This window comes from Amphibalanus amphitrite, unplaced genomic scaffold, assembly GCF_019059575.1.
Source record: "Amphibalanus amphitrite isolate SeventyFive unplaced genomic scaffold, NRLGWU_Aamphi_draft 000812F_arrow, whole genome shotgun sequence".
NCBI classification, from domain to species: domain Eukaryota; kingdom Metazoa; phylum Arthropoda; class Thecostraca; order Balanomorpha; family Balanidae; genus Amphibalanus; species Amphibalanus amphitrite.
Genome location: NW_024882306.1, coordinates 139,839 through 163,346, shown reverse-complemented (window position 1 = coordinate 163,346; position 23,508 = coordinate 139,839). Strand labels below are relative to the sequence as shown.

Here is a 23,508-nt window from a genome sequence, read left to right as displayed (position 1 = left end):
GTTAGTACTTTGAGCAAAAACGGTCTGAATTGACATCATTGAGTCGGTTGTAAGGAGTTCTAAAAATTGTTTACCTAAACAAAATCAGACGACAATTTCACGAACAATGTATACGTGGTACAGAAGAACGCACGGAGTTCCACGCCGACCACACAATCAGGTTTCGACTTAGGTAGGGTACCGTAGGGCCCGGGAGGGGGGGAAGGGGCGGTGAACGTCTCCCTCAATCGATGGATAATAAGTGTTCAACATTTATCAGGATTATATTTTCTAAAAAACCTTGTTCTAGCAACAAACCGTCTCTGGCATTGAACTTCCAATGTAGGTACCTACCAAAGATCGACATAGCTCTGCGAACAATGTTAAAAAATTTTGAAGTTAAAAATAATAAAGGCTTGTTAGTTGTTTCACTACTCACCAATTTTGATTAACCCCTGTCCCCTGACGATTTTGGGGGCTGGGGCCAAAATATAACAAACTCAAAGGTACGAGTAGACGACGGCGTAGAGATCCAAAAGACTGCTCGAAGCTGATGTAAGCCCTTCAACAGACCTATACTTACCTCACCTGAAAATAGAGCAACTGGAGCTGGATTTCGAGAACAAGAGATTTCATCAACCAGCATACTTGCTTTCGGCGACATAACTGCACCCATGGTCTTTGAAGCCAAGATTACTATTTACTATATCGCTTGAGGTCTCCCCACTTACGATACCCGGTCATAATCCTTACGGCCTCCAAGTTCCTCGGCCGCTTCGTCGCGTCGCTCCGCCGAAATGCCGAGCGATCGTGCGGCACAGCATGCTGCAGGCGCCGCGTGTGAGAGCCATCTGTTGGTAGGAATTGAAACTACTGGGCCGCGAGTCGTGCGGCACAGCATGCTGCAGGCGCCGAGTGTGAGAGCCATCTTTTGAGAGGAATCGAAACTACTGAGCCGCTAGCCCTGCCCTGCGGTACAGCATGCTTCAGGCGCCGCGTCTGAAAGCCATCTGTTGAGAGGAACTGAAACTACTGAACTGTGCGCCATGCGGCACAGCATGGAGCAGGCGCCGCGCGTCAAGGCCATCTGTTGGTAAAGATGGGAACTACTTTGGGCCATGCGGCACAGCATGCCGCAGGCTCCGCGAGTGAAAGCCATCTGTTGGTAAGAGTGGCAACTACTTGGAGTCATGCGGCACAGCATGCCACAGGCGCCCCGCGTGAAAGCCATCTGTTGAGAAGAATCGAAACTACTGAGCCCTGCGGCACAGCATGCAACAGGCGCCGGCGCCGTATGTCCGATACACCTGTCGACACTCTCGACACCTGTCGATACTGTGTGAGTGTGTGACTGTCCTGCGGCACAGTATGCTGGTAATCTTGAGCACATTTGGGAGTGAGTGATCTGTCGAAAGGATTGATAACTACTGAAATGTGTGCCACTCCATTCCCGAGGCTCAATTACTTAGTCATTTGTCTGGGGCCATCCATAAAATTAATTAAGGTAATATAAAATCAACATATTTTTCTAACTAATGGAATGGTTAGGTCGTGGCTAGTGGCTACCCATCGATGTTTTCACTTTTTTTTGCCATGTGGTACCTATTGTGGTTCATTATACCAATGTCCAGCAGTAACGCAAACATTAAAAAAGTCACCTCATCCTTTGCAGGATTACGTACTGTGGGAGTTGCGTTTGGCAGATAATCATTACGTTGTTTATCGATAAAACGAAGTTCGTCGACCCGACAGCGCCTGCGAGCAGGGCGCGGCAGCCGCCCCTGTCATTCCGTCCAGCTGGCAGCGGTGGGGCCGGCAGTCAGCTGTGTTGCTATGACAACCATTGTACACAAACCAGGGCTTGGCGTTTGGCTTGGCGTTTGGCAGCGTTTGGGACTGGTTTGGGAATGCCTGCGGCAAAACGCCCGAGGCAAATCCAGTTATATGCATTGTGCACACCGATATTTATTTAGCGTGTATGAGAAAATGTGTCAATATTTTATATAGCAAATATGTGACAAGATCAAGAAGCTATATTTTTGAAGCATTTATTCGAGCAGATCCGTGGATAACCGATCATGGTAAGTGTCGACCCATCTTGTTAGTTTGGTTCTCATATTCAATGCACTTATTTGTAGCGAATGTTTACAAGCACCCATCAAAATTGTGTAATGTTTACTTGTTACAAGTAAAATCAGACATATCCAGGATTATTATCAATCCTCATTCCTCTTAGAGCCATTAATACCGATGTTCAGTGATCACCTTACCAATGCAGTACCTACTAGCATGCCTAATGCCTAGGCATTACCTATACCTACCTATTCCCATCTCTGCTACTGTGGTGGAATTGAGAAGGGGAGAAAGGGATCTAGTTTTTTTTTTCGTTACATGGGAATGGGGATATGGATGGGGATGAGGTAAAATTTTTGGTAGGTACTCCATAAACTCCACTTTGTTGAATCAAAGATTCGTAAATGATTGTACAAGAAAATGGCATGAAACGACGGGAAGATTATAAAAAGCGTTTTCCTAGGACTACAACAGAACTTGGCAGTGCTGTATTCTGCCTGGCGAAATCGCAGATCAATCGGGCGATTGAAAAGTAAATCAGAGAAAAAATGAAGGCAAAAAAGTCAGGTATGATACTGGCTGTCCCGCCAATTTATCGGCACCTATGTGTTTCAGGCACCGAAAAAGAAAGGCGGCAAGAAGAAGGGGAAGGGGTCGGCCAAGGGTCCGGCCATCATCGATGGCGTCGCCGTGGCCGACATGACGCGGGAACAGGTGGAGGCGCACCTGGAGCGACTCAGGGAGGAGCTCAACCGGGAGCGCGAGGAGCGCAACTACTTCCAGCTGGAGCGCGACAAGATCAACACCTTCTGGGAGATCGCCAGACAGCAGCTGGATGACGCCAGGGCAGAAATCAGGTCAGTGCAGCTCATGCCTCTACTGATACGGGATACGGATTCCCCGGGGGCGATCCGATTGAATTTCCGATATAAACACGCGATAGACGTTCCAAAAGTCAGTCGTGCGCAGCAATTCGATAGCTTACGACTGTTAGGCACTTTTTGTATCGTCCGCGATGTGATACTGTTTTCAGAAACAACGCCCGCGAGATAGAAGAGGCCGAAGTGGCCCACCGGACAGAGATCAGCATCTACAAGCAGAAGATCAAACACCTGTTGTACGAGCACCAGACGAACCTGACCGAGCTGAAGGCCGAGTACCACGAGGACCTCAAACAGGCGGAGGACGAGCACCTGGTCAGCGAGAACGAGCTCAACAAGGACAAACATAACCTGGACAAACTGATACGGGAGCGCACCATCGCCGAACAACAGCTCATCAGAGACCTGAAACTGGTGAGTAACAGTCCAATAAACTCGTTCCGAAAAATACAGCTTCATGATTTGTGGCCTGTCATCTCGGTTGAACGTCACTATATTGACTAAGACAAAAAACATGCCTTTCTACTCGCTTAATACGAATCCGATACCTATTAATGAAAAATGTTACGCGTAAAAAAAACTAAACACAACTGTAAAACGTACCGATCTCAGGTGGAGTTATTTACCAATTCTCTGCGTTACGTTGCAGAAATACACCGACCAACTGAGCAAGCAGCTGAACGACTTTGAACAGCGACTGAGGGAGATGGAAGCCAAGTACGAGAAGCGCCAGCGCACCCAGCGCATGGAGCTCGAGCTGCAGCGCCGGACCGAACTGCACGAGCTCGAGGAGCGGAAAAACACTCAGATCAACCAGCTGATCAGCAACCACGAGAAGGCGTTCGGCGAAATGAAAAACTACTACAACGACATAACGCTCAACAACTTGGCCCTCATCAACACTCTGAAGGTATGTAGCTGGCAATGACCTGACCTTTCCCACTAAGTACCGAACTAAACCTCGTCAACGAATTATAATCACAAAGCAAACCCTAAAACGTCAAATAAAACAAACGACACACGGACATAGGGAAATCGATACATGATGACCTTTCGTGGTCTTTTTGCGCAGGAACAAGTGGAAGACCTGAAAACGAAAGAAGAACGAACTGACAAACACATGCACGAAGTAATGAGGGAGAACAAAAACTTGGTGCAGCCCCTTCAGAAAGCAAAGGAGAGGGTAAGTCAGTTTACCGCGCGAGGAACATTCACTAGCAGTAGCGGCGGAACACCTTCAATTAAGGGGGGGGACACTGCCGACTTTTGGTCCCATTCTTTCCATGCAACGCCCATAGGGCTAATGTTAAAACGCCAAAATCAAAGGGGGGGGGGCACGGTGCCCCGGTGCCCTCCCCGTTCTGCCGCCTATGTTCACTAGATTAGTCAAAAGCTAATAAAGCGTTCGGTGCATCTAACAGTTAAGCTGACAATGACCGGTCAATGTGTTACGATGGTCCGAATTGCCGCTATGTTATTGAACCGTTGATTTTGACGGTGCCTGTGATTCAGGTCGCCGAGCTGGAGAAGGGCATGGCTCACTACACCAAGGACAAGCAGAGTTTGCAGCAGACCAAGGCTCGGCTCTCTCTTCTGACCAAGAACCACGACGCGCTCACGTGGGAGCACGAGGTGCTCGAGCAGCGCTTCGATCAGGTTCGTAGAGGATAGACACCCGTTATTCTATCAATTAAGTAGGCCTTTACGCTTCCGATGAGCATATGAACCTTCAAACGTTTCATTTGCTTTACTTTTTCCTTTAATCTGAACATTCATCGATAAAGGGCCTTACATTTCAACAGGTTCAGAAGGAACGAGATGAGATCTACGAGAGGTTCGTGGCGGCGATCACTGAAGTCCAACAGAAAGCGAGCATGAAGAGTCTGCTGTTGGAGCGAAAGCTGTCCACGCTGGCCGACAGCCTGGAGAAGAAGGAGGCTCAGCTGAACGAAGTGCTGGCCGCGTCCAACCTAGACCCCAACGCTCTGGGCATTGTCAACAGAAAACTGGAGGTGAGCGATCACAGTAACAGAGATGGTAGAGATTCACGACACGCTGCCTGCACCGGTCATAGTCGTCGCATTCACAATTCTACTGAGGAATGGGAAACGTTCGCTGTACGAGCGAAGTGATGGGAGTGATACTGCTACCCTCCGGCGGCCTTTTTCTGATCTCGATAGCTCGGAACACGATGCGAGGCGATGGATATTGTCATGTGTTATGACTTAATGTAACCTTTCAGTCAAGCATCAGTTCATGAAAATGCTCAAAACCTGATGTCTGCTTACGTTTCTGTAGTAGAATTCAAAATCCATTTCAAATCATGCTCGTACACGAGAAGATGACACTTGAGCTTCAATTTCGTGCGATCTGAAGTGAACTTCAATGCTTAATTTCGTAGAATACCTTATGTGAGCGGGCAGCCCCTTTTCTTTGGCGTACACACACTCGATCAATAATGCATAGAGTAGAGAACCCTTTCCCAGCTACTTTTGTACTGACTGTTGTTCCTATCCGTGTGCTTCGCTTCTAACCCATGTGTGCATTCATATCCCCATGTGTCGGTGCATATCCAATGTTTCGTGTCAGCACATTGTTTTGCTGTTGCAGGAGATGCTGGACGCCAAAAATAACGCCATCAAGGACATGCAGTACGAGCTGGCGCGGATGTGCAAGACGCACGCCGACACTGTGGCCACGTACGCAGCTCGGCTCGAGGAGTACGGGGTGCCACGAGACAACATCGGCTTCGAGCCGCTGCGACCCTGCCAGGGAAAGAAGCTGGGCCGCGGCCCGGCCGGCCTCGTGTCGGGCGGCCACAACAAGTGAAAACGACATCACACGAGATATTATGTGAAACTGGGCAATGCGCGCATGTCGCAGTGAGCGCTTCCAGACGCCAATAGAAAATTGTGTTGATACGTGCACGCGTTGGTGAAATGTCAGTGTCTTTGAAGTAAAAGTCGATGAATAAATAAAAAAAAAAACGACTGTATTGACCAACGTTCTAGGTTACTCGTATGCACGGATATAATGATCACAGCTCTTGGCAACAGCGGGACTCCAGAACGCAAAAACAACTCGCGAACGACAGACGGAGAAGCCATAGACTGAATTCAGATCGGCTACACGTACGATCTACACACCGACCCGCTTTTTCACATCGCTCATATCCTGACCGTCCTCTTCACACCTGCTCACCAGGCCCTGGAGCAGCTTCCTGTCCTGGGAGCTCATGAACATGACGAGCACGTCCACCCGCTGCACTTGACTCAGGCCGCGTAGGTGGGAGCCGATCTCTGCGGCCGGCAGCGTCTCGGCCACCCGCAGGATCTCCACCAGCGTGCTCTCCTCCAGCGCCTGTTTGAAGATGCTCGCGTAGTCGCCGGGCGGGATCTGCCGCAGGTACTGACTCCGCAACTCGCCGTGAGTCCTCAGCAGTTTCCAGTCGCGGACGAACTCGTACGAGGATCGGGGCGCCGCCGGCACGGCCATGGCTGGTGTAGCCACGACCTCGGGAGGAGGGGTTTCCTTCGGGTCTGGCGCCGGCGCCTGGTCCACCTTTGGCACGGACGCCTCTGCACTCGGCTCCTCTGGCGCGGGGCATTGCTTTTCCTCTGGCTCACTCGGTTCAGCGGTCCCATTTGGCGTCTCGTCGCCATTGATCGATGGTGGCTGCTCCGCTTCTCCACCACCAGTTTCGGAAGCACCTTCAGAATTAACACTACTGGAGCCATTGATGTAGTTCTCAAGCTCGGCGTCGTTCCCCACCTGCTCGATGTGTATTTTCTTCAGCTGGGTTTTAGATCGCAAGTGCGCAGGCTTTTCTTTGACTGGTGGGGTTTGATCGAGTGGTCTGGACGTTTTGCTACTCGGATCACTGGAGGTGGGGAGGTCACTTTTCCTTTTAGTTGTTTTAAGTCGCGCCTGCTTGTCCTCCTCCAGTTTGATCCGCTCCATACTTCTTTTGGCCTGAGGGTTGTGTGGCTCCAGCTTTAGAACCTTCTGGTAGTCTTCTTTTGCCAACTGGAGCTTCCCCAGCTCCAAACGAGCAGTCCCTCTCCTGAGGTAGCCTTTGATATATCCGGGGTCAAGCGCAACTGCTTTCCCGCAGTCTTCCTCTGCCTTTTCAAAAGAGTTCAGTTTCAAATAGGCCATGCCACGATTGGCAGGAAGAACATGGTAGTTGGGATCCAGCTTCATGGCAGTGGAATAGTGCGTGATCGCCTTTTCATATTCCTTGTTCTTCAGGCATTCGTTCCCCGCTTCTTTAAGTCTGAGCACCTCCTCCGACGGCTCATTCTCTACTCTCACGGTTCGTTTCTTTCCGCCTCCCTCGGTAGGTGACGGCGCCTTGGGCCTCTTTGAGTCGCCAGAGCCTTTAGATTGTGAGCTCTCTGTCGGCTGGGCCCGCTTAGATTGAGATGTAAGTTCCTTATCCTTCTTCTTTATCTGATCAGTCCAGTTTCGGAGGTCGCGCATGTAGCTCTGTACATCCTCCTGGTTATTTCTAAGATCTTGCTGTAGTTTAATTGGATCCATGGCGTAACTGAAAAAGAAGAAAGACATTAGGAATAAAGCGTGCTAGCACACCTGTTACTGCCCTCAGCTTCTCCGGACCCCGACCAAGTGACGACTGTTACATTGGCGGTTCGTCACTCTGTTACCATCAGGTCCGCTCCAATCCTCAGTTACCTTTGTTTGTCCGAGCGTGTTATAGTAACAATTATCATCCCTCGCCGGAACAGGCCATTTTGCGTCCTTCGACAGCGCAAGGGGGGGGGGGGGGGTCCCCTAGCGTCTGGCCCCTGATCGAGCTAGAGCTTCTCGGAAAAAACGAGCGTGTTGCCCGTGACGAGAGGAAACCGATGATACCTGATTTTAAGGTTCTAGGTCATCGGTTGACCTTCCAGGTCAGGTCAATGACCCAAAAGTTGGAAAAATCGGGACTAGTTAGAAGGTCGTTAAGTGTGGCTGCTGTGGAGTTTTTTTCGGGGTGATCACGAATATCGTGTTAGTTTTGATCACAGATGATGTCTTTATGCATTTAGGCCATGTCGGGTCAGGTCAGGTCAGATCAACCAGTAGGGGTCCTGACTCAGCCTGCTTCATTACGATTAGGAGCTACTCTTGCCGCACACCGGTGACCGTCCAGCCAGAAGTTCTACGTCGCGTAAAGAGAACGACGATAGGTAGAAACAACAGATTGACGCCCCGAGGACAGAAACAACAGGAGAATACGTGAAAGAGAATATTCGGGACACGGAGTTATGTCGCCTGAAAACCCGAAATGTAACGTATTGCTCAGCGGAAAAAAAAACAATGGCATCAGGCTAACAAAATAAACGCGTAAAACAGTCAAAGGTCAGTTAGAGGTGGATCGGGTGCTGAGCTGCCGGTGACGCATGGGGTGGTGCAGGGCAGCATAATGGGCCCAGTGTTGTTCCTGGTGTTCTCCAATGATTTGTCACAACACGTGCCGCGCGGGAGGCTTGTTATGTACGCCGATGATGCCCAGTTTATAGATTCAGACTCGCCAAGAAACCTGTCAGAGCTCAAATGCCGCGTTGAACAAACCCTGTCTGTAGCTCTCTGCTGGTTCACGCAAAATAGGCTAAAGATAAACCCTTCGAAGACCGAACTGCTTGATATCCTCACGCCAAAATGATCACGTCAACTTCACCGTCAAATACGGCGAGTCGGAAGTCGTGCTTGTGCAGTCGGCGAGGGTCCTAGGCGTCAACATCGACTCGTGCCTGACGTGGGAGCAGCATGTGGCTGCGATCACTCGACGATGTTACTGCATTCTGATAGGGCTGGCCAGAATGCAGCGTCGTGTGCCGCGTGAGACAAAGCAGCTGTTGGTCGAGGTACTGGTATTCCCTCATCTGCAGTACTGCATGTGCGTGTGGGGAAGCTGCACAAAGACCCAAAATCACAGACTTCAGAGATGCATGAATTTCGGCGCCTGCATTGTCACTGGTCTTGGCTATCGTGAACACATTTCCGGGACACTGCGAGAGCTTGGATGGCGGGTGATCGAGGACATGATAAGTAACTGAGCGTGACCTGTGCGTCATGTACAACCTGAACCATGTCGCGAGCGCCCCTGAGCTTCTTCGCTCACGCATCACCCACCGCTCTGATGTGTCTGTGCGTGAAACGAGAGCGACACATGACGGCGAGCTGGAGGTGCCGCGGGCCCGCACAGAGTTTGCCCGTCGGTCGTTCTTCAATAGGGCGGTGAGAGCATGGAATAGGCTACCACTGAGTGCGAGAAACGCGTCTTCTCTTCCTGTCTTTAAAAAGTGTATCGCAGATGCCTTTTAAAGGGTGATGCAACTGTGGATTGATAGGAAAATGCTTTTACTTGTGTTACATGACCTGGAATGCTGAAAACCCATTTTATGGATGTATTCCTAAATATATGATATGATATGATGAAAGGTAATTGGGCATATCAATGTGCTCACATTGCATCCATGTTTCGTTTACGCATTTGCTTTTATGTGCCTTGCAGTAAAAATTTGTTTGCCTTTTTGCTTTTGCCGGCCCCCCCAGTAGTGACATTTTTACCCTGACTCAGACTGGGGGGGGGGGGGGGCAGGCCGGTGACTGCGGGGGTTTGGCCCCCCCATGTTAACATGTTGGACGAGGCCCTGTGTTTCAAGCACTTAAAATTAGATATTTCTATGTAATGAAGACCTACTGTTCCTTTATTTCTAAGTACGATTCTGATTCGATCGAAGTCCTCATCCTGGGACCGGTCGACCCACGTAACTTGCTAGTTGCTGGCGACTGGCGAGTACCTCATCTAAACACAAACAGTAGGTACCTTTGTTTGAACGGCTGACTGCATGCACATACTACAGAGAGCTAAGAGCTTACCCAAAGAGGCAGAATAATTTTTTTTTTTAATTATTCGATCAATAAGTCAGGATACTACTAGGTACTAACTACAAGCAAACACTACCACACAGGTATCTTTCCCAAATTGCCGGCCAATTGCCGGAGAATGTTTATGAGCTATGCTACATAAGTGGCGCATCTCTGTTCTTTTGCGATAGGTCGATGCTCTCGAATGCTCATGTTGATTCCTGTGTGTGCTATTGCCTCAAGAATTTGACCCTTTTTGGGTGATTGAGTCTGGTTAGGGTTAGAATTTGAGCCAATGTTTGCGTTGGGGACAATTTCTATTAAAAAATTAATTGATTTACGCCTATTTTTTGTAAGAAATAGCTATCATTTGTTCTTGACGTCATTTGATTAGCTAGGATTTCTTATCACAGATATGTCATTGTGCCCTGCAGAACAGGAAAAATCAAAGGAAGGCAATCATCAAGAGTTAGTGAAAATTACACTGGTTTTGTTTTTGGTGAATAAACTTGTTCCGGACAGTTCCGGCACGCTCGAGTAGGTGCCAAGGGGCCTTGGTAACAACTGGATTTCCATTACGTCATGGGTGATGATGTCACACCACGGGTGACGTTTCACTGCTGCTGCTGCTGTCCACGGAGGGCAGCGTTTGTGAGTGGAAAACAGTAGCAACATTGTAAATGAAGGCAGTATTGGCGCTTATGCTACATATGAAATTTATAACAACATATTGATATTGGTGAATGTTTATTTTTGTTACTTTTCATAAACCCTCCATTTCAGAGGGTCTGCATGCAAAATTTCTGTTATTTTTTAGAGTCAAGCTATTGTACTAAGGGATTTATTTTGGCAATTTAGTCATTTGTTAGGTTATAAGGCTGCAGAAACTTTTAGTTGAGGTTGGTATCCATTATCCAGTTGCAGCTATAATCGTGTCATATTTTGTATCATTTTCTGAACATGTAAACACCTACCTATATGAATTCAAATTTTGTGATTGTAGAAAAGCAGTTACCCTCACATTGCAGCGGGGATTAGAACAATTAACCACACTTGTTATACAAAAAGCCTGTTTGCCATCAATTTTGGGAATCCAAATTGGGTATTGGTAAGGTAGATGTAGCACAAGCTGCCCGATGCACGAGAATGGGTCTTTCTAACCAAACCTTACCTAACCTGACCTACAACCTACAGCCTTAAACCTAAAATTTACAACCTACGACCTAGTCCTACGGTATGGCATATCACAACAGCTTGTGCTACGTCTGCTAGTGCTACCATGACCCAACTTTGTGCCAATTCATACCAACTTGGGATGACAGTCACTGCAGATGACAGATGTGTGCTGACCATGCAGGTCTTTGTTACAATTGCAATTCTATTGTGTTACAGGTTCGGCGTTCTACAGCTGCGACCCGCCATGGCTGGGCCACCGCAGCGGCATCACCTTCAGGGTGGACCTGCCCGTGGCCACCCGCCGGTCGGACCCGCCTGCAGTCCGCAGGGAAGCTGCCCTGCGAGCCATTGCAGAGCTCCCGCACCCGGACGTCACTATCTGGTCGGACGGCTCGGCTCGCGGCGGACGGAACAGGGCGGCGCAGGCGCTGATCCAGTTCCACCACCTCAACAGAGAAGAGACCGTGCGCGCTCCTGCAGGGGCGGTCTGCTCCAGCCTAAGAGCAGAACTGACCGCCATGCGCGAGGCGTTCGCGGCTGTGGCCGGCCTGGAGGACGGGGAGTTGGCATCGACCAAGTCGGTCCGCCTCCTCACCGACTCAAGGTCTGGGCTCCAACTACTTGGCCGCGGCCCAGCTAACCAGACCATGGCCCTGGCCGCCGAGGTGTGGAGGCTGCTGAGTGCTGAGCACCCTCACCGAGAACGGCACCGAGACGGTGCTCCAGTGGGTGCCAGGCCATGCCGGGCTGGACGGCAACGAAACCGCCGACCTCCTGGCTGGCGAGGCCACGGCGGGCGACCAAGACAGCGCACCGATCGACCTGTCGAGTGCGCGGGCCGCCGTCACGCGCCATGTCCGGGAGCTGTCGCGACAGAGGGCAACCGCTGCCCACCCGCACCCGGACCCCACGCCTGGCCACGACTCCCTGGCGCGCTGGGGTCGGTGACGCTGTCCCAGCTGAGGACCGGCACATCACCGCTGACCCGTGACACGCTCCACAAGATTGGCCCGGAAGCCGACGACGAATGCCCCGCGTGCGGGGAGCCCGACCGCGCGGCGCACCTACTGACCGATTGTCCGGCCTATGAGGCGGCCCGCCGCCGCCGCTGGGGTGTCGACCCTCGCCTGGTCGACGTCCTCGGCGGCCCGGCGACGAAGGTCGTCACCTTCATCGAGGATGTTGGGCGGACCGAGCCGCCGCTCGACCCGCCTGCGCCGCCGCCCCCCTGAGCGGGTTGGCAATGGGATGCAGAAGAAGAAGAAGAAGCAACTGCCAGCGCGCCACGGCGGCGAAGCCGAGTTCCGCCGCTGGACCGCCCGCGCAATGGCCAGCACAGACAAGAGACAACCGAATCACAACACCTACAATTACGTTATTATGGTATTGACATTGTTACAATTAACCCTGCTCTTTCGAGCGTGGATGCACGCTGAAATTGTCGCATAATTCCATGCAGCTTCCACCCTTCTGCAATACAAAGTTTGAATACAAAGTAGTCTTACAATAGGTTTAGAACTTATGTGCAGATTGTCGATGCTGGTTGACTTGATGATTGGAATTGTGTTTATCTGTTTATCTGTTTTGACTTAAATATATGGCCATGTACTATGGCCTACCTTGGGAAGTGTCTCTGATTTCAACAAAACATTTTTCATCAGGATACGCTGCAGGGTACATAGTACATACGTAGTGAAAATTTTGAGCATGTATGGGTGCGCATGTGGAGATGTAGACTGCGAATGAGACGGACTACGACGGTTTTTGAACCAATTAAATCTGATTGACAACATAATGTAGGATTAAAAACTGACTGTCAGAAGAATATTCACAGAATATTCACTTCACCCAGTACAACGAAAAGGGAAAGTCAGGAAACAGGCAGGGTACATCTCGAAGATCAATCAAATTGCAGGTGCCGATTGGTTATGGATCATTGTAGCTCAATGTACTGCCTTGTGCTGCTTTATTGATTGAAATTGCTTCCAGCTTGTATTGAAAGAAGTCATTATGGAAGAATTAAAAAGGTTCTTGAAAAATTTAAATACTTTGAATTGATATTTATGCAGAATTATACACCCGTATCATTCTTTACATGTCAATATTTGTATATTATCTAGCATATAAGAAAATAGTGGCCTCAAGTTTCTAGAAAATATCTGATTTTACTCTCAGAGCCACTGCAGATCCCTAAAAAGTTAGGAGCCGTCTTCATTATTGAATGTATAAACCCAAATAAATTATCACTGCTCAAAAGTGGAAGAAATGACAAATGAAATAAAGTTTTCCTACAGCGTTGCAATCCAGATTTCAAGATAGTGATGGGCGCACTAGAAAGCAAGTAAAAGTACTCCACAAGGCAAAAGTAAGGAACAAGAATATCCTTATACTGTTTCAGAATTCGGTAACAAACATTTTTTGTGTGTTTTAAATACCCGAACAAATCGATTCCAGAATCAGTCTTGATAATATTATATGGTTTTTGTATGGTGTTGGTGGTACTTGAATGACAAAAGTCAGTACATGTCCATCACCTTTCGATATTTCCGTGGTGCTCGTTCCCATTTCATAGCTGCTCACGGTGTTTTCTGCTGACGTCATATGGTGCTGCTCCACTAGCGCCACCATACGGCGTCAGCTGGCGAATTATCCAGTTAATACCAGAGCCCGTGCCAAGGGTGCAAAATCTGTATTTCAAGGCAAGGTTTTCAGATTTCTTTGGATTCATATGATGTAATACTAGACAAGTAAGGTGTATTGGCCAATGCGAACTGAAACTTAACGATTCACTTTTCTCGCGGCCATTGGCAGCATCTGTTGAGAAATCAGAATCAGAATAACTTCAGGTTAGTTCAATGCTTTGTTAGTAATCATGCTTTTATTGACACATTGTATGTCATGTATGAGGCTTCAGCTTCTTTCAGTATTTGCTAATCCTGAGTTTGTCCAATGTGCCTATATCATGGAAAACAGCTTTCAGGCTTGCCAATCACATCTCTCAGTTCCTACCTACCTACCACACATTGGAACACATGGCATATTTTCTGATGCCAACACGCTGCTGACTGCCATGCAAAGGCAAAAACTACTATGTGAGGTCAGAGTCTGACCTCACATAGTAGTTTTTGCCTTTGCACGGTGCAGCACAGTGCATTGAGCTGTGTGCTAGGAGCAGAAAATAGGTACCTATGTCATGCAGGTGCTGAGATCAAGATGTGATTTCCATGTGCAAAAGTTTTGCTTTAGCCTTTGTATAATTACCTTCCTTCCATACTTTGACTCTGAAAATCAGGTTAGGTTTCAAAGCATTACCTAGCAGATGCTCTTGGTCCTCATCATGATTTAGCTAATGGACCCTGTTTCACAGCATGTTGGTAGCTGCTTCTGCTAGCATTTACTTAAGCTGCTAGCTAGCACCTAGTAGCAAGTAGCTGCTACTAGCTGCTACATTTCTATTGAAATATCAACAACTTTCATTGCAGGAATCTGAGCTTTTTGAGTGCAAATGCACTAGAAGGTATCCATTAGCAGCACCAGCATGCATTCTGTGAGACAGGGCCCTGATCTCATCAGCTTTGTGTAGTGAATTGGCATGGGCTATGCTGCAGTTGGTAGTTGCCATGGGTCTGTTCCAGTGCCACCAGAAAACACCAGAAAGCTCTAGTAGGCTCCAGAATTACCCAGTCAGCATTCCAGCACCACAAGAAAAGCAAGGCTGGTGACCAGAAACCAGCAGCAACCTCCAGTCATTTCATTTGAGAGGTCTACATTAGCTGGAGGCTCTGTTCTACAAGTATGGTTCACATGAAGTATTTACTCATCTAAACACAGGACTTTCTACAGTTCTTTAAATGCAAGGAGAGTCATTTACAGACATTTGGAAAGCTTTTTAAATAAAACTGACAAGTTATTTTGATTTTGAAGAGCAGATCATCATTCTTTGTGTCCCATACATCAATCACCAGAAATCTCCAGAAATCATTGATTGCAGTATCTCCTGTAAAACTGTCTAAGTAGACTAAGAAGTAGAGCCACAAGTTTTTTTACTGTAGGCTCTGTAACCGGCCCTATGACACTGAAATTTGTGGTAGTATCTACCAGTAAAGTAAGGACCTTGAAAGTGTCAAGAAGAGGGACACAGGTGTGAGCTCACATCTTAACCATTTCACATAGAATGCATTATTGTAATTTCGTGGCTGGCATCCACCCTTAAACCTATTTTTAGCTCAACCAGCCTAGTCATTGCTGCTTGGAGGGTTAAAGTTAAAGTTGGACACCTTTTACTTTCCATTTTGATTGTTGTATATTTATCCATGCAATATCCATGTATTATCTGTGTTTTATTCATGTATTATGTGGTAGATATCATGTATATTTATCAGATTTGTTTTAAAAGTCTTCCAGAGAGGCACAGGCAAGAATGACCTCTCCGGTCAGTAACAGTCAATAGAAAAGTTTGTAACTGGTCCCCCTGCCCGGCAGACGTCAGGACGGCAGCCATGGAGCCTACTGACTGGTCGCAGCGGCTGCGCAAGAGGACGCAGCGTCCGCCGGAGCCGGCCGGGAGGGCGGACGCGGCGCCGGCCGGCCGGTCAGACGCGGCGCCGGGCCCGGCCAAACGGCGGCGCACCAGCGCCGAGCGTCGCCGCCGGGACCGCCACGCGCAGCCGCAGCAGCAGGTGGTGGTGCCGTCAGAGCCGGTGGTGACGCCGCACATCAACGCACTGCCGGAGGAGGTGCTGCTCTACCTGCTGTCCCACCTGAACGTGCCCGAGCGCGTCCGAGTCAGGGCAGGTGAGTTCCGCCGGGAACTAGTCAGGACAGGTGAGCTCTGCCGGGTACTAGTTAGGGCAGGTGAGTATATCGCCCGTCCGATTCAGGGTGGGTGAGTTGGGCCGAGTACTTACCCTGGTCAGGAAGAGTGAGCGGGGCCGAGTAAAGGTCAGGGCGGGTGGGTTCGGCCCGGTGCAAGTCAGGGCAGAATTTTCATTGAATATTTATGTGAACCGTTTCCACAGTGTAACCCGTGTCCGCTGTGTGACTTGTGTGACCCGTAACCGCAGGGCGCAGTGTGACCCCGTGTGACCTATGTCGGCAGTGTGCCGTCGCTGGCGGGAGCTGTGCCAGCTCAGTCTCCGCTCGGTACGACACATCAACCTGAACCGCTACTTCGGGCCGCTGAACGTGCAGTGCCGGCCGGCGCTGACCGACCAGCGCTTCAAGCTGGTGCTGCAGCTGCTGCCCAACCTGCAGAAGCTGGAACTGGGACCTGCCGGCGCGAGGCTCTCCAGGAATGGAATACTCAGCATCGGTGAGACGGGACCGGAGCGCGGAGTGCGGGGCGGGACCGACTCCACTGGGTGGCGTCTGACCGGTGTGGTCCAAGAAAGTGAGGCCATGTAGGGGCTGGTTTGTCGTGTACAAAAACACTTTTGGATAACCAGGCTCGTCGTAAGAATGTTCTAGAATTGTAATGTTTAAATGGTTAAAATCCATTCTGTGGAGACCTCTAAAATATGACGATGTTGTATTTCCCACATACATGTTTCCCAAATCACGGTGTTTGTCAAGCTGCGTGTGTTGGCTGTACGTTACTGCTGGTCTGACCCCTCTGGACCCTGTGCACCGCCAGGGAAGCTGTGTCCACGCCTCATCGACCTGGACATCAGCTGCCTGAGGATGTCGTTCCGGTTTTTGGAGAACCTCTGCCGCAACTGTCCCCGTCTGCAGCGCATCAACGTACCGCAGTTCAACTTCAAGGAGCAGAACCTCGAGGTGCTTCTCAAGTGAGTTGACTGGCCGGTCGGACGGCTGTCACTGAGAAGCCTAACGGGCGCTCAGGGTCGGGCCTCCGTCTGTCGCGCCAGCAGTCCGAGCGCAGTACGCGTCAGGATCGCCTTTTGAGGCCTCCTGCAATGCGAACGGCCGCCGGGCAGCGATCGTTTTTATATCGCGCAACATCACTTTTAAATGAACTGCCTGTGAGTATCGTTGAGCTGGACCCCACTTCTTTCAAACGTGCCGTGAAGATGGTTAAGTGTAATAGGGATATGTAGTGGGAGGGGGAGGGGGCATAGGAGTGCAAGCTTTATGATGTGCACGTGTGCTTGATGTTTGCCTGTTTTACCCATTCCGCCTTTTACCTGTTTTTATATTGGGACTATCGGCACAGAATAGCCACGCCGGTGTATGTGGAGTGCTGGCAAAAGTCAATACATGTCTGGCGCAGCGGTGACCTTCAGGGACCGATAGTTGCGCTGGCTTTTCTAAATCCGCTGGTTTATCTTTGAAGTTGTGTTTTTGTTGTGTGCATTGCATGTTGAATTTAAACGCGATAAAACAGTAGGTACTTTTGATTAGATCAGCACTTTTTATGCGAAAATGATCATGAGCCCTCAAAGAGCTAAGGTGTTCATTGATTGCGGCCTGACCTGCATAAAGCTGCTGATAAATGCGGCCCTATTTGTGCAAAAGTTTTCTCAATGTTTCTAGTTTTTAGCCTGGACCTGCTCTGACCTGACCTTGCGCATTCTTTGTACGCATTTTGTGTTGTGATTTTGACTTGTATGTTACGGTACCGTCCGTCCGCCCGTCGCCAGGTACCTGGGCGAGCTGCGTACCCTGGAGTTGGTCTCCACGGGCGTCACGGGCGACTGCTTCAGCCTGCTGCCGGCCTCGGTGCGCAAGGTGACGCTGCGCTCCTGCCCGCGCATCCGCGAGCACAACTTCTGCCTGGTGGGAGACCGGTGTCCGCAGCTGGAGGAGCTCTGCCTCAGCAAGACGCGCGTCACGTCGCACGACATCAAACACATCGCCACCAGGTGGGGAGCCGGCGCGGCCCGGACGCTGGTTGGTCTGTGGGGAGGGGAGTGAAGGGTAGTACCGACACGCGGCTACAATTTGGTGCCTTAGTATGTGGGAGAGGGGTTGTGTTGTGTGTTCTTTGTTGTGTTTAGACGTTAGCATGATACCTCTGCCACTGAATATCCTCCTAAGATCAAGCTGAAAATGAGTCAAATGACGTACTGGCCTTCACGCCGACTCGTAGTTCGGACATCCATGTCTAACATTTGCCGTTGGTTACCGCCGACCGCGTTGCCGACTACATACTACTGAAGCACTGACCGCTGACTACTGTCCGTTCACGGCCGATTGCTGACCGCTGGCTAGGTATGTACTGACCTCCGACCTCTGATCGCCCCGTTCCGTTCCAGGTGTCCCCAGCTGCGGCACCTGGACATCACCGGCTGTAACCTGGTGCACCCGGAGGAGTTCCTCGAGCTGCTGCCCAACCTCACCTCACTATCGGCCGGCGCGTGCGCCAACGTCAACAAGAACTCGCTGCGCGCCCTGGCCACCTTCTGCACCAAACTGGAGCGACTCAACCTCAGAGGTACCGGCCGGCTTCAAAGGGAAACGGGAAAACGGCGTATTGTGTCGAGAAAAGTGCTGCTTTTGTTGATATTTTGTGTTGTTCGCTCATTTTGAAATCCGAAGGCCACCGTTCGGTCCTGCTGACTCTGACGTCTCATGTTTGTGTGTCTACTGTCTCGTGCTGCAGCGTGCCATCCCATGGCCTAACGGATCCTCATCTGCCGTGCCGTGTATCTTTATTCTTTATCCGTCAGGCGGCGCCTCGTACCTCAGCGTGCCGTCCTACGGGCTGACGGATCCCACTGACGGCCCGTATTTGTGTTTCTATCCGTCAGGCGGCGCCTCGTACCGCAGCGTGCCGTCGTACGGGAGACAGGTTCCCCATCTGACGCTCCGTATCCGTATCTGTCCGTCAGGCGGCGCCTCGTACCGCAGCGTGCCGTCCTACGGGCTGCAGTTGCTGCACCGTCTGCCCCAGCTGCACTGGCTCGACCTCAGCTACCAGAGCGAGGTCTCGGACGAGGTCCTGCGCAGTCTGGCACGCGCGCCGCGCCTGGCCACTGTGCTACTGCGAGAGAACTACAGCAGCTACAGCGCCCGCTCGCCATTCACCGAGAAGGGACTCATTGAGTGAGTACGGAGTGGAATAGTTAGGCAGTGGTGGGGATGTTTGCTTTGGTAGGATGTCCGGGAGGCTACCGGGTGACTTTTCAGCTCAGTGGGAGGGTGCCGACTGTGGATCGCTTCACTGGAAACATTTCGTTGTTGTCTGTTGGTGGGGGTTAGTGAAATGCCGCCTGGCCGCACGTCCAGGCAGCCCGTTCTGGGCGTCCTATCAGGACATTCAGTGGTCATCTCCGAGTCTGACCGGCCGCTGCTGTTCCTGAGAGCCCCGATCAACGGTAGGTACACTTCTTTCGTGTCCATAGCGCAGCTGTTCAGTCCTTTGGTGTGTCGTCAGCTTCAAAAAGCCGCATTTGCCAGAGTGGAAGTTCATGGAAGCTCTTCCATTGTAATCATTTGCGTTCTGGCAAACGACGGGAGTCTCGTCCTCAATGGTTGGTTTCGTACCATTAGCCCTGGGGTGACTCGAACCCGGACTCTTTGGACCGAAAGTCATGCTCAACCAACTGAGCAATAGGACTGCATTTAAGTTTAAGCAATTTTGCATAATTGTAGCGCAAAACTAATTACTAAACATTCCTAGCTTATCATCTGTCAAAAATATTCAATTAGAATGTAATTTGATCAACCCATTTGTATCGTTGGGTGCAAGCTATTTCGGTCTAATGTGACCATTGGAGACTGCTATGGGATAATAGCATATGGTGTAGCCATTGGACTGAACCGACCACCTTGACGGAACCGCTCGATAGCCTAGGTGGGCTGTCGCTCAGTCACCCCCGAAAGGTCCATGGGTGGTATCAGTGGTTAAGCTCGCCGCGTCCGGTTGGGGGTGACCATCACCCCGGACAAAGTAGGGTGTACACTGTACAGTAACGCTGCTGGTCTTGAGCAGGGGTAGGACGGATGATCTACATTCTATACATTGCCTTCACTTTTAGTGCGGCCTAAGAGCGTGTCTAGGGTAGCCACAGTCGTGCACTGTGAGCTCAGACTCTTGGCACGCGTGCTTTGTGTTGTTTTTCGTCCAAGAAGAGCCGGATGGTACGCCGAAAGTGAATCAGCCGTGGTTAGCGATTTGTTACCACATATACCACATACCACATACATAACCTTGTATATGGACGACCCTTAGCTGTCGATTCCGAGTGTTGTGCGTTAATTCACCCGAATTTATTTGTTTTTAATTGTGGGGCCTTCATTACAAGTGATGTTACCGTTAATCAACTCAAGTTGATGTACCTAAATGTAGCTGTTGTGTACCTAAATGAATAAAGTTCAGGTGCTTGTGTTTTAGATCTAATGATCTTTTTTTACAACTTAATATTTTGCAATTGTTATATCGCAATGTCTTGATGTCATTTTCTTTGTGATATAGGTACAACGCTGCTACAATTATTTGCATTTACTATTGGCAGAAAATGTAATGAACTGAAGTGTGAGACTAATGCACAAAGGCAAAGTCTTGGTACAGTCCCCTTCACTGCTTATTCATACCAATAATCGCGGCGAATACTCCGAAGCTTGTTATATTTTTCACTTTCGTCACGTCATATTCTATTTGTCATGACGCCGCCATCCTGTTCGCTACTGTGACCCGTTTCTGACAGCCCTCCTGTTCCTGTACTGTGACCCCGCCGCTGACCCCCCCCCCCCTCCGGCAGACTGGCCGTCTCGTGCCGCTCGCTCACCTCACTGGACGTCAGTCACGTGCAGGGCGTCACGCGCCACCTGTACGACTCGCTGGTTAGCGCCATGCCGGCCACCCGCCGGCTCTCGCTGGTTGTCGGCAACACCGACCTGGAGGGCCTGGTGGGCACCGACCAGGCCGCCGCCGGCACCGTGGTGCTCTGCCAGGGCAGCCCCGCGGCGCTCGACTACCCGCACGTGATGCGTGACGACCCTTGGAGTGACGACTCGGAGTCTGAGGGACCCGACGAGGAGCGCTTTGCCGATGTGTTCATCGACTGGCTGTGGCTGAATAACGCGCTGTGGGCGGTCTGAGCGGGCCGGAGACGGCGCGCGCTGAGGGACTCCTGTGGCGGCCTCTGGGTCAGCGCGGAGGAACCCCACAGAGGCCGCCAGGGCTCAGCGGCTCGGCTCTGTGGTATCCAGCGATGTAGCGGCGCGGGACAGTGCGCCGCGAGTGAGTGAGTCGGCAGGGACTATATATACGGACACAGACACGTGAGAGGACGGCGCACGGCGACCATGGTATCCCACACCGGTGGACAGTTGCGTCAGGGTGCCACTGGCTCACAGGGCAGGCCCGCCCTGGTGCGGAGACAAGCCGTCCTATGAGACCGGCGGCAGGCGCGCCCCGGCCACCACCGGCCGCCGCAGTGGGTAGGTGTGGCGGTCAGTCCTGTGACGGTGGGACCTACTCCACCCCCGGGGTGATCTATCGATGCGCTATGTTCCGAACACGCGGGGCGTGTGAGAGTTTGTTTGCTCGTTGGTGTGCGTTTGTGAAACGCTCTCCGCGCTTCACACGCGATTTTATCTGTGGCTGGTCGGGAGCGCTCATTGGTGTGATGCATTTACGTTCGCATAATGTGCCGGAGTGCGCATAGGCTTTCCTTTTTGTGTGCGTGTGGGCACGTGTATATAGGTGCGGGAGTTTGTTCTGTTGACGGTCAATCCAGATAGTCTTTGTCTATTATAATCGCGCTGGCTGGCGGCTGTGTGTCCCCCGGCGCGGTGAATTGTGTGCGTTGCGCTGTGGCGCCGTGATTGGACAGTCGGTCGCTCTGTCTGGCGCGGGACGCGCCGCCAGTGGCCGGGCCGGGCAGCTGGTGATGAGTGCTCGGCGTGTGTGTGATCAGAGAGTTAGCTCAGCGACAGGCGTCTCCAGCCCAGGAGCGGAACGGCCTCCCTCGGCCGGCACGTATCGCTGTATGAAATACCAGAGCTGCGCATTTATGACCAGTCTTTGTGCTTACAGTGAGGTCTCCCACCGCCACGCTCGCATTAAGACTTCAAAAGAGCATCTGTTGAGTTGTTTTATGACATTTTGTTACGTAAAATAAAGTTTCTGCAGTTCCTCGTTGCTCCTTTTTGCTTTGAGGTCGCGCGAGGGCAGTGCTTTATCGGGGAGCGCAGCGGAATGAAGGTCGGTTGCCTAAATTTAGGAGAGGGTGGGTGATTCTCGCGCTGAGGGTGCGGCTGGAACAGTGAAAATTGGTCTCAGACGCCTTGCAATTTAAGTCCTGTGGTTCCAGCCCAGCATACATAGCATAATACATGCTAGCGAAAACCTAGCATGTATTATGCTAGGTTATTCCTCACAGGCCACGCTGGAGGGGAAGAACACTAGACCACATCCGAACTTGGACGGCGAAAGTTTGCACGTCCTATGTAAGATCATGCTTGCACCAATGACGGATATTTTGACCTCAGGTCACCAGGTCAAGGTAACTCTGACCCTAAACAAGTTAACGGTCGTATCGATCCTACAGCTTAATTCCTATACTTGAAACTTCGTTGACTGCATAACAGTATCATCAGCTTCTACTTTTTCTTCTTCTTTTTTTTTTGTACAATCGTGAATTCGTGACCTTGGGTTATATGAGGTTTGTGGCTTCACCATAATATGATAAAGGTAATGGGAAAATGTAAATGCCCTCAGCTTTTAGCAATTAAGCAAAAAACACGGGTTTCGGGCTACACTGGGTGAAATAATGTTAAAATCAAAATAGTTCGTCTTTATTGAGCTGCCTTGCCCACTAGTTTGGTTTCACTGGTTCACTGGTTTTAACCCTAGTGAACAAGGCAACTTTATAAGTCGTAATATTTGGTTTTTAATATTTTTACTTCAGTGTAAACCAAAACTGAAGCAAACCATAAAACGGATAGTTTGGATGTTTGTCTTGGTGTGGCGCATCGACAATCGACATACCTACATATGTAACGTAGCCCGGTAGGGTCGGTCGGCTCCTGGCCTGCAGATGAGGTCAAGTCAATGTGTGCATTTGACCTCCTAAGTCCTATGTCTTATTTTAACTCATTCGACGCGTTTCCTTCAGTGGAATGCGATGGGTATATTTGTCTCATAGCCACATGTGAAATGGTATAGCTATCGTAGAGGAACAATAACTGCAAAATCAGTGTTCCTTTCTTCGCCTGATGTGTCAGAGTTTTGTCTTTTTTTTCTTTTTTATAACATTTTTTGGCCTCCGGAGGCCAACGATTGTTGAAATATATGTAACAAAATACTGCGAAAATATAGTTCGGTGAAATATCGATTTCTTGCACGAACTATAAAGCATGACTTAGCTAGGGCGTCAGATATAGCATAATCGTCATTGAAGAAATCACAAAATGTGAACTTTGATGACCTACAGTGACCTTAGAGTTGACTTGACCGAAAATCGGTTTAATTTTTGATGATTTTATTAGAGACATTGACTGCGTTTCCCGTTTGCTGTCTTTTCTATGTTTCTATTATATTTGGGCGGGCCAAATACGTCGGCAAATCGAGGGAGCCAAGTGCGTTCACTCACCGGCCCCCAGCATGGCCAAAAAG

At 50.2% G+C, this 23,508-nt stretch overlaps 3 protein-coding genes across 10 annotated transcripts; 2 read left to right on the top strand and 1 right to left on the bottom strand.

Moving 5' to 3' along the window:
- Nucleotides 1-1,834: 1,834 nt before the first annotated feature.
- LOC122366499 (dynein regulatory complex subunit 4-like) lies at nt 1,835-5,932 on the top strand. Its single transcript, XM_043338824.1, has 8 exons — nt 1,835-2,060; nt 2,668-2,909; nt 3,086-3,347; nt 3,583-3,843; nt 4,006-4,116; nt 4,446-4,589; nt 4,736-4,945; nt 5,544-5,932. Exons 1-8 carry the CDS (start codon nt 2,058-2,060, stop codon nt 5,760-5,762), a joined length of 1,452 nt encoding a protein of 483 aa, XP_043194759.1. The 5' UTR covers nt 1,835-2,057; the 3' UTR covers nt 5,763-5,932.
- LOC122366500 (RNA polymerase II-associated protein 3-like) lies at nt 5,909-9,982 on the bottom strand. 6 transcript variants are annotated; one of them, XM_043338826.1, is made up of 2 exons: nt 9,822-9,982; nt 5,909-7,482 (listed from the first exon to the last, which is right to left on the bottom strand). In XM_043338826.1, exon 2 carries the CDS (start codon nt 7,473-7,475, stop codon nt 6,072-6,074), a length of 1,404 nt encoding a protein of 467 aa, XP_043194761.1. In that variant the 5' UTR covers nt 7,476-7,482; nt 9,822-9,982; the 3' UTR covers nt 5,909-6,071. The 6 variants fall into 6 exon arrangements, with proteins under 6 accessions (XP_043194761.1, XP_043194763.1, XP_043194764.1 ...); XM_043338828.1 differs by having other exon boundaries at nt 9,912-9,940; XM_043338829.1 differs by having other exon boundaries at nt 9,891-9,923.
- A 268-nt stretch (nt 9,983-10,250) lies between these two features.
- LOC122366512 (EIN3-binding F-box protein 1-like) lies at nt 10,251-22,032 on the top strand. Of its 3 annotated transcripts, XM_043338857.1 has the most exons (9): nt 10,251-10,358; nt 13,663-13,683; nt 15,475-15,779; nt 16,084-16,296; nt 16,618-16,771; nt 17,585-17,806; nt 18,200-18,378; nt 18,776-18,989; nt 20,648-22,032. In XM_043338857.1, the coding sequence occupies exons 3-9, from the start codon at nt 15,485-15,487 to the stop codon at nt 20,985-20,987; spliced, it is 1,617 nt and encodes a 538-aa protein (XP_043194792.1). In that variant the 5' UTR covers nt 10,251-10,358; nt 13,663-13,683; nt 15,475-15,484; the 3' UTR covers nt 20,988-22,032. The 3 variants fall into 3 exon arrangements, with proteins under 3 accessions (XP_043194792.1, XP_043194790.1, XP_043194789.1); XM_043338855.1 differs by lacking the exon at nt 10,251-10,358 and having other exon boundaries at nt 13,624-13,684; nt 15,468-15,779; XM_043338854.1 differs by lacking the exon at nt 10,251-10,358 and having other exon boundaries at nt 13,638-13,831; nt 15,468-15,779.
- The last annotated feature ends 1,476 nt before the right edge of the window (nt 22,033-23,508 follow it).